This window comes from Cryptomeria japonica, chromosome 8 (assembly GCF_030272615.1).
Source record: "Cryptomeria japonica chromosome 8, Sugi_1.0, whole genome shotgun sequence".
In the NCBI taxonomy this organism is placed as follows: Eukaryota; Viridiplantae; Streptophyta; class Pinopsida; order Cupressales; family Cupressaceae; genus Cryptomeria; species Cryptomeria japonica.
Window position 1 is genome coordinate 305,998,603 of NC_081412.1, and position 10,078 is coordinate 306,008,680.

The 10,078-nt window shown below is 38.9% G+C and overlaps 1 protein-coding gene across 1 annotated transcript; it reads right to left on the bottom strand.

The window, feature by feature from the left end:
• Positions 1 to 3,740: 3,740 nt before the first annotated feature.
• Positions 3,741 to 9,713, bottom strand: LOC131032576 (uncharacterized). The gene is made up of 3 exons (XM_059210337.1): positions 9,245 to 9,713; positions 8,745 to 9,136; positions 3,741 to 3,803 (listed from the first exon to the last, which is right to left on the bottom strand). Exons 1-3 carry the CDS (start codon positions 9,504 to 9,506, stop codon positions 3,741 to 3,743), a joined length of 717 nt encoding a protein of 238 aa, XP_059066320.1. The 5' UTR covers positions 9,507 to 9,713.
• Positions 9,714 to 10,078: the final 365 nt, after the last annotated feature.

Genomic DNA, 10,078 nt, shown 5'->3' on the forward strand with positions numbered 1-10,078 from the left:
GACTATGAGTGAGGGAAGATCAATCATCATCACATTGAGAAAACTAAATAATGTTGAGTATCAAGAGATATTACTCAATAGACATTCATGGCGATGTATCAAGTCTACAAGTGCAATTCGAGATGGCATCCTTGTCATCAGTAACCAATCGAAGGGTTCTACATCAGCATTTCCAAATGCAATGTGCATGACTCATCCATGGAGGCACAAACTTCGAGATACTTAACACCATATTCTGTTGGTTCACATTCGATATTGAACCTAAATGTAATTTTCTCATTGGTCAAAGGGAGTTGTAACAAACCTTAATTAGGGTTTTCATCTTGTAATCTCGGCCATTGATTGTGAATGAATTTGAGCCACTCATTGTAAAGAGCTGTCTATAAAAGGCTCAAATCTTCTCATTTGTAAAGGTTAATAGCGGGTTAATAGTTAATAGATCAAGTAGCAAGTTAATAGTTCAGTAATAGCAGATAGGAGCTAAAGTAGAATAAGAAGAGAAGGCAGAAATTGTTGCCAAAATTGTAAATAAACATTCTTTTCATTGAAGTTATGGTGGAATGTGTTGTTTCTTCTACAATTGCATGGTTTCTTGTTGGATCTTCATGTTAGATAATGATAATGAGTTGAATGAAAGAACTGTGTGCATGATCAATGGTGAAATTTGTATATCCATACTACTAGTATTTTGTTGATTGTAGACTTGCCTTGCGTAGTCAATTGGGTCTATTTAGCCAAGCTTCACTTCAATTGCTACTTCTTCATTGACATGCATCGTCTTGATGGTGTCTATGTTTGTGGTGGTGATTTGAACATCATATGCTTTCCTTAGGAGATCACACTAAGCTTTGTGGAGTTGTTGCTTTACATGTCAAATCAAGGCTTAGTTGAATTTCACTAAAGATTGTCCATCGCTCTTGCATTCTTAGAATTAGATTAGACTTCCTAAACCTATCTCTTTTGCCATTATTTTCTAAGCAAGTAGTTAGGATCTAAGTTCCAGCAACATCCAAAACATTCAAGCATTCAAGTATTCAATGTAAGTCCCCTTGGATTACCGGCAATCACATTAACCATTGAGCTTATCCATGAGTCAAGACTTGACAGTAGAAACCTTGGAGTTGTCTCATTTGATCGCGAAGCATAGCATTTGAGAGACTCTGTTCAAGTGTGGATAAGATACCTTTGTATTTTATTTTGTGTTCGATTGTGCTAAAAAACACATCAACACAACCCATTGTGCTTTGAAAGGTTCTTATGCTTGTTCCTTTAGTCTTCATCAACTAACTTCCAAACAATGATTGTTAGATTTGTATTGCTTGATTTTGCTTGTATGTTTTTGCAAAGACACTGATCTAGGTTCAAGGGGTTGAGCATAATTGGTTAAAGAATTGAGTTCTCATTAAGGAGATGCAAGTTCAAATCCCGAAGAGACATCTAGTATGAAATTCTAAGTTGTGACACTTGGTCTTCCATAGTTGGCTTCTATTTTGGAGATGATCTCTTATTAAGTGGATTTCTAAGTTGCGACCCTTAGTCTTCCATAAATGGTTTCTAGCGTTGTTTCTTGAAAGGAGCTAATATTAGTCTTATTGTTGTGCTGCAAGAGTTTGTATTGGTCTCATGTTGATGCTTGTATGAGAAAAATATTTGTAAATGGTTAGCAATATAGAAAAAATATAGTAATATGACAATATGAGATATTGTAATGCCATACTTATAGAAAAACATGGTTATTTCTAATTATGTTTTGGATGCGTTGTGGGTTACTATGTTTTAAGGTACTCCAAACTTGACCAAGATATTCTCCTTGATATAATTGCATACTAATTTAGAAGTAGTTTGTTTGATCAATATGCCTCAATCCATTTATTGTAGTTTGTTGTTGTCAGCACATGGGTGGGACTAGCACTTGAGTGTGGTCTAAGAGTCCTGGCGAAATCTAGGCCCCATTCTTGTAAAGTTTCCTTAGTGATCATGGGCCTTAAGGGCAATGCGACAAACTTCGGTCTCCCAAATTGTTCACAAGATTCACATTTGGTGACCCATTATGAGCATCTTTGAACATTCTTTGCTAGTAATAACAAGCTCGTAGAATTTCGATGGCTGTCGCCAAGGATGAGAAATGTCCACTACATGCCTTGCTATGGAATATCTCAAGCAATTTCTTCTATTGCTCCTTATCAACGCATTTGAGGAAGCTTCCATCCAAGCCTTTCTTGTAGAAAGTGTTTCCCTAGATAACATACTTCGATGCTCTAAGATTAATTGCTCTCTTCTCCTTGGCACTGAGGTGAGTTGGCCATTCTATATAGCTGAGAAAGTAGGCAATATTTGTATACCATTCATTTGGATGCCTGATAAAGAGTGCTAGTGGGAGTTCCTTGAATTTATTGGTTTTTTCCTCTATCTGATTCTCTACGATCAGTTTGCATAATCATTGTCCTCTTATGATTTTAATGGGCTTAATGTCAAGGTCATACTCTTGCACCTTGGCTATTCAAGTTCCCCTCTTATTGCAACCAGTTTCTTGTTGGGTAAAGATAGTCTTGACCGCTGTATTAGGAATGAATATGCTAAAATGAGAATTCAAAATCTTGAATCTGAACTGTTTGACAGATGTTAAGTAAGATCCCCTATGGAATCTTGCCAATTTTTGACCTTTTCCACTGGTTAATTTTGTCAAACAGTTTGCTTGAATGCACAGTTCAGATTTGCAAGTGAAGGATAATATTATGAATGCTGCTCAGAATAACAGAATATTGCATGCAAAACAGAAAAAGTAATAGAACTTCCTAATGACCATAATTTTTCAATACTAACAGAAATATAAGAGCAGATCTGATTGCAAATTTCATCATATTTAGCCATTAAAAGAACTCAGAATTTACAAACGAATTACAAAATCAGAATGTGCTGTTCAGGAGAGTACATAATATGCACCTTTTCTTGATTCCTTACTTTAAACATATCATGTCCAGCACAAGTTCAATCAGCCAATGAACTAAATATGTTCTCAAATCGAGCCTCAAGTGAAATTTGCACTTCGTGGTTTCTATACACCAGGGTCTGATGTCTACCATGCCATAGACAAAGGGCTCACGCCTTGGTGAATGCTTATGCCAAGTAAAGTAACATCTGCCTGGCAAAATGAAGGATGCGTCTCTATCCAAGGGTCCATGACCCTTACTCTTCACACGCCTTAACCAAACAACAGTAACAATGATAAAAGCAAGGGCTTCCAAGTAACCTTCACGCCTTGGCTAGGAGAAGGGAATACTGGATGCCTCAAAGAATATGAAATACTAGTAACTTAGGGCAACGTCTATGCAGCATTATATTTAGCAAGTCTTACCTTGGAGACGTTGAAACTTTTTGTTAAGTGTCTCCAAGGTAACACTTGCTAAATATAATGCTGCGTAGACACAGGTGTAACTTAGCACCTCAGAAAATAGGCAATACCTCCCACGTTTCCAACAGAAATCTCCACGACTTGATGGGTTTACCAAGCGGCCAGCAACAGTAATATCTACTCTCACATCAGACAGCAATACTATTCACCATATGTTTAGGAAAAACCACACAAAACCCCCAACACTGATCATAGCACACAATATTTTTTCACTGAAACTTGGCGTCCAGCAATAACTAATACTTGGCAGGCAATTTAAGAGTATTTCCACTTCCTTATCAAAGACCCTCGATGTAATGTTTCTATTTGTGAATGCCCTAATTTAGCCCTAAATCACAATTTCTAAATGAGCAAGAGCAGGGCTAGGGATATCTTTCACCAGATTGAAACCCTGCAAAACAGGTTAGGAACCATTTACAACATAATTCATTAAACAGTTCTTCTTAGTTAGGAATCATTAAGCATATAGCAGAAATATCAATTTAATCACAAGATATCTTAAGTATGTTTGGGGAAGCTCAACCATAGGAGAGCTATGATAAGGTGACTTCAATAGGGTGTTTTGGATCCTCTACCCTAGCCCCAAGAGCGGATATACCATCCCTCTTGGCCTCATGTAGCTCGTGCCATCCATATGAGGTGGTGTACCCAGCGAGGTATCCCACAACCATTCCACCTCATCTTGCCATCCATTTCCCACTTCCTATGATTGAACTCCTTGGTCTGTTAATTCACCATGATAGAGGATGAGGTGTATTCACAACAAGGTGCTCTGGAAGCCCATCTCTTCTAAGCATTCCCTCATTTCCTCTACCATGGCTGACTTTAATAATCATTCAGAACATATAAAGAATTCCTGTATTATGCATGTATTTTACATATAATAAACAGACATAAACCACAGCATATCACAAAACAGTAATGAGCAGATACAATTAATATTTACTAAGCTATGTTAAGCAGTCTAAACAACAATGCATCAATAATGACAATGTGCATATACATACATACATATATATATATATATATATATATATATATATATATATAAACTCATACCACGATACAGTATTTGATCAACTGCCATGTATTTCAATATCTTATGTAAAGCCAAATCTGATTCATTCGGTCTGCTATTTCTGCTTTTAGGACAGACTGCTTTATCTTATTTTTCGCCCTCCTCTCAACCAATTCCTCTTTATATGCCTTTCATGGTTGGGGGTGATGTCTCTTCATTTGGACGAGTGCACCCTTTCACTAAGTCGGCCCATTTAAAATAATTAGCTTTTTAACTAATTTGTGGGTTAAGTATTATTAGGTCGGCCCTCGATCAATTGTTCTTAATTTTATTCGGCCCTAAAACATCAAAATTTCAATCCCAAACACAAAAGAGGTCGGCTGCCTAGGTTTTGACATATTTTATTTTATATTTCATTTTTTGGTCGACCCTCTTATGCAATCGCCTAGGGTTTTCTATTTAAAGTTGTGGTCTTGTCTTTACCAAAGCCATGGTCTTAGGCTAGGGTATGACAATCCGCCCTTCCCAAAATTTGCTTGTCCTCAAGCAATAACAATTTTAATCAAATCCTTTCAATGTGAGGATCCCTAACTAACCCTTGAAGTTATGTAATCTTTAGATCCTTATTGCGATACAATTGGCTTCGATTAGGTTGTCCCAATGCTTGCATAATATCATATATATCTTTATAATTAAAGCAATAACTTATTTATTAAGACAAGGATTAGAAGCATGACACACATCTATGACCTTAAATGCAATGTTCTTTTCTAAACAAATTCACATCTTTAGGTTCACCGTCATTATTTTCATATTCTAGATCAATAGAACACATGTTGAAAACACATCAGGTATGATCCAAACATGGAGCACGCACATAAAGACGTGGAGCATATACATAGATTTAAGTAGACACAAAGCATACACACTAATAAATGTAATGGTAGGTGCATCCATCGATTCATCTTTACCCTGTAGGTTGGCAAGATCATGCTCTGATACCATTTGTAATGTCCCTATTTGTGAATGCCCTAATTTAGCTCTAAATCACAATTTCTAAATGAGCAAGAGTAGGGTTAGGGATATCTTTCACTAGTTTGAAACCTTGCAAAATAGGTTAGGAACCATTTACAACAATAAATCATAAAACAGTTCTTCTTACGAATCATCAAGCATATAGAAAAAATATCAATTTAATCATAAGATATCTTAAGTATGTTTGTGGAAGCTCAACCATAGGAGAGCTAGGATAATGTGACTTTGATAGGGTGTCTTGGATCCTCTACCCTAGGCCCAAGAGTGGATATACCATCCCTCTTGGCCTCATGTGGCCCATGCCATCCATTTGAGGTGGTGTACTCAGTGTCCCACAACTGTTCCCCCTCATCTTGCCATCCATTTATCACTTCCTATGATTGAATTCCTTGGTCTTTTAATTCACCATGATAGAGGGATTAGGTGTATTCACAATAGGGTGCCTTGGAAGCCCATCTCTTCAAAGCCCAAAGGCAGTACCCTTTGTACCCCCTTGGCCTCATGGGACCATTTGGTCACCAACATGAAGTGGCGTACATAGAAGAGTACCCCATTGCCATACCCCTGTTGTAATCCCTCATTTCCTCTTCCTTGGATGACTTTAATAATCATTTAGAACATATAAAGAATTCTAGTATTATGCATGTGGTCTACATATAATAAACAAACATAAACCACAACATATGATGAAACAGTAATGAACAGATACAATTAATAATTACTAAGCTATGTTAAGCAATCTAAACAACAATGCATCATTAATGACAGTGTGCCGATATATATATACAATATTCATTATGCCATATATAGAGAACTCATACCACACTTCAATATTGGATTGAACTGCTGTGTGTTGTGCCTTGCACACACTCCATGTCTCCAACAGGGAGACCCCCCCAAATCCCTCCCCACCCTCATTCCTTGGTTTTCCTCATTGAGGCCCTGAGTAGGATTTTGTTAAGTTTGGTAGAGTGAGAGAGAGTGAGAGAGAGAGAGAGAGAGAGAGAGAGAGCTCCCAAAGTGCATTGAGAGTAAGGTCCGAACATGTTTGAAGTGTTGATCCATAAGTTTGAATGTTGCCACGGAGGGCCAAGCCTTCAAAAAATCAAAGAAACCACCAAGCCACCACCCTAGAATGCTTGAGAGACAATGTCTAGGATTGTAATATCCCAGTTGTTTTTTTTTGAATTTTTAAGGCCAACAATAAACATCAACAAGAAATTAACCCGTTAAGGTTAGAAATCATAAACTGAAACATGCTGGGAAAGTAACCCTTCCACTTTCTGATCACCAAGTGCCCAATGTGGGAAGGTGAGAGCATACGGTGTTGAGGGGATTATTAGCTTAAGAAACTGAAATACAATGCAATGCTTGGGCGGCAAGCCAGCCCCTTCCGCTTATCCAACGGGAAAACAAGGAAACTTGGCAGTGAACCAGCCAAGTGAGATAAACAAATAAGAATCACTCAACCGCAATATTTCAGCGGGAGGACGGCAATTACATAACAACCTCAACTCGACCGATTATGTAGCGGGAGGACCATTACACATAACTATCACTCGACCACTTATGCAGTGGGAGGAATGAAATTACAAAGTTGCTTGATAGTAGGTGGCAAGCCAGCCTCTTCCACTTTTTCGGTGGGATGAGAGTTACAAAGCAGAACTGGTTAGTAGTACCATAGTTGAACTACTCGCGACTCGGCTCGACTCGCCAAGCCCCTGGGAAAAAAACTGGGTGAAAACTCGGGAAAAACTCGGAAAAACTTGGCGAAAAACTCGGCAACTTAAAAACACGCTTAAACTTAGTAAAAAAATGCATTTTTTTTGCAAAATTTAATGAGAAGATGCATCCAATGAGTCAATAAATGATAACACAAAAGAAACAAGCTGATTCTAGATATATTTAAATGCAAAGTGTCTACAAAATCGCATCCTCATGAGGAATGCTGATGGCTGGAAGCCTGGAAGCAAACTAGTAAATTACTAAATAGTTTTTGTAAAAACAAAAGTAAATACATCATTACAAATTACAATTACAACTTCCTCTTCCCAGCTCTAGCAAAAACTTGGGGAGAGGTAGAACTAGAGGGTCTAGACTGTCTAGTCGTATAAGTCTCCCGTGGGATTGGGCGTGACTGTGCCTCCTCGCTCGGTATGGCTGATTGAGACTCATCCTCCATCCTGGATGAAGCTATGTCTCCTCCTGCTTCTGGCACTGGCAATGAATCCTCATCCTCATCCTCATCCTCCTCAATGTCATCCAGCCTGAAACCAAATCCACCCCCCTCCTCCACAGCCTGCCTCTCCAAATCAGTGATGTCAATGTCGAAAAACAATGGAGGCTGCTCCTGTGATGTCCAATCATTGTAAGTATCTATATCATCCAAGTCAATTGGACCACCTTCTAGTTCCTCTACCTTACGCGCAATCGAAGATTATATTGCACGTAGACAAGGTCATTGAGCTGTTTTTGCGCTAACTTGCTCCTCTTCTTCGTGTGGATTGCTTCAAACAAGCTCCAATTGCGCTCACAATTGGATGAACTGCAAGGCTGACATAAGACTCTGAGGGCAAATTTTTTGAGATGTGGGGTGTTTCCACCCCAATTTTGCCACCAAGCATCTGCAAAATAAATAAAATGGAAAAGTTAGAAAGCAAAGAGAAAAGAGAAAACATAATTTATCAATCATTTTAGTCTTTAGATCCCAAAATCCAAATGGCAAATGTTATACCTGAGGTTTGAGTGGTTCTTCCTCTCCTAGCCAACTCTGAAGAGAATAGCTTACCCCTTCCTCCCTCATAATTTTGGAGCTCACTCACAATGAGGTCTCTCTCCTCAACATCAGGTACCATCCTCTCAATGCATGTACTGAGGCCCTCCATGACTTCTCCATTCGAATCTGAGTAAGAACCCCCGAACCTAAAACGAGGGTTGAGGAAGTACCCTGCTGCATGAATGGGTTGGTGGAGCTGATTGTTCCACCTCCTATCAACAATTTCCCAAATGGGATCAAATTTGAGCCTATCCCCCTTGTAGTAATTTTTGATAGATTCCTTTGCCCTATCCATGGCCTCATAAAGATACCCCATTGGGGTTTTATCCCCATCCACCAAGCGAAGAACTCGAACCAAGGGCTCTGGCACCTACAATTGAAAAATACAAATTACAAAAAGATCAAAATTTAAATAATGAAGTTACAAATTAGTAATGGGAGACTTGAATCAAGAATAACTAAAATTTAAAAATTAAAGTTTTGAAGTTAGTAACAACCTTCACAATCTCTGCAGCCCTTTGTGCAAATTGGCTGTCGAAGACTATGCATGCGACAACCTCTCCTTCAGGCTTCTTTGAATAAGGTGAGTTAAGCCATTCTCCACTCACAAACATTTGTTTCAAAGAAGTCAATGCAGCAAGAATGCTTTGCAACGTCAAGAAAATCGTTGCAAACCTTGTGACACCAGCTCTCACCAAATCTTTCCCTTGGGTGTGCTGTCTCATCAAATTTAGGACCCAAGGGTGATTGTAAATATATTTGGTGATCCTCCTTGCATCTTCCACAACTAGAGTCACCCACTCAAGTTTTCCTATGTCCTCCAAAAGAAGGTCAAGGACATGTGTTGCACAAGGTGTCCAAAAAAGAGTGGGGTGCCTCTCTTGGAAGATTCTTCCTGCAAAAGAAGAATTTATTCTTAAGAAATATGCAACCAAGTAAAACAAAGCCACAACAAATGAAAATATTGCTAATGCCTAAAGGTGATAATTCAAAAGGATTCTACCTGCTGACACATATGCTGCTGCATTATCTGTGATGATTTGCACCACATTCTCTACCCCCACCTCCATGACGACATGCTCCAACATTCCAGCCAATGTTTCTGCATTTTTCACCTTGCTGGAGGCATCAACAGATTTCAAGAACACTACATTGTCCTTGCAAGCCACCAAAAAATTGATGATGGTGTGGTTCTTGCCATCTGTCCACCCATTAGAAAGAATGGTGCAGCCATAATTTGCCCATTCAATTTTTTGATCCTCCATCACTTCTCTTGCCCTAGCAACTGCATTTGTGAGCAACCTGTAAGTGCAAAGTGAAATTAGGTCTTAGTACACAATTTTGATTTAATAAACAAGAAATCTAAAAAATAATTAAAAATGAAATCAAGTGGACTATGTAGTAATTTACTAACCTCCCACTCAAATCCCTGCGAGAAGGGGCCTTGTACCCCTTTCCTGAAACTGTCATAGCAGTCACCAAATTCAGCCATTAAGCAGTCTCTGCCACATTGAATGCAATGTTGTTGAAGTACCAAAAATTAGCAACTGCAATGTCAGTTTTCTCATGTACCTCCTTATTCCATCCAGTGACCTCTAATGATGGTTGTGCTCCAGGTGTGTTCCTGGGCACAAAATAATCACCTATCGACCCCGATCGTTGTGATGGAAGTGAAACAGTGCCAGGTACTCTACTAGAGGAAGCATAAGCAATGGGTGAGGTGATGGTGGGTTTGCGGATACGTGGGCCACGCCGAGAGCTCACTATGCCCTCAAGTGCTTCTTGTTCCTCTTCAAGGTCAATAGAAACACCTTGAGATTCAGCTATGGCTGATCTC

Bases quoted from the DNA above. Each gene is read 5' to 3' on its own strand.
- LOC131032576 (XM_059210337.1), bottom strand. From the start codon at position 9,506: ATGGAGGATCAAAAAATTGAATGGGCAAATTATGGCTGCACCATTCTT. The intron at 9,137-9,244 runs GTAGAATCCTTT...CTTCTTTTGCAG, and splicing joins AGCAGCATATGTGTCAGCAG to GAAGAATCTTCCAAGAGAGG. The intron at 3,804-8,744 runs GTGAAGGTTGTT...CCTGTTTTGCAG, and splicing joins CACAAAGGGCTGCAGAGATT to GGTTTCAATCTGGTGAAAGA.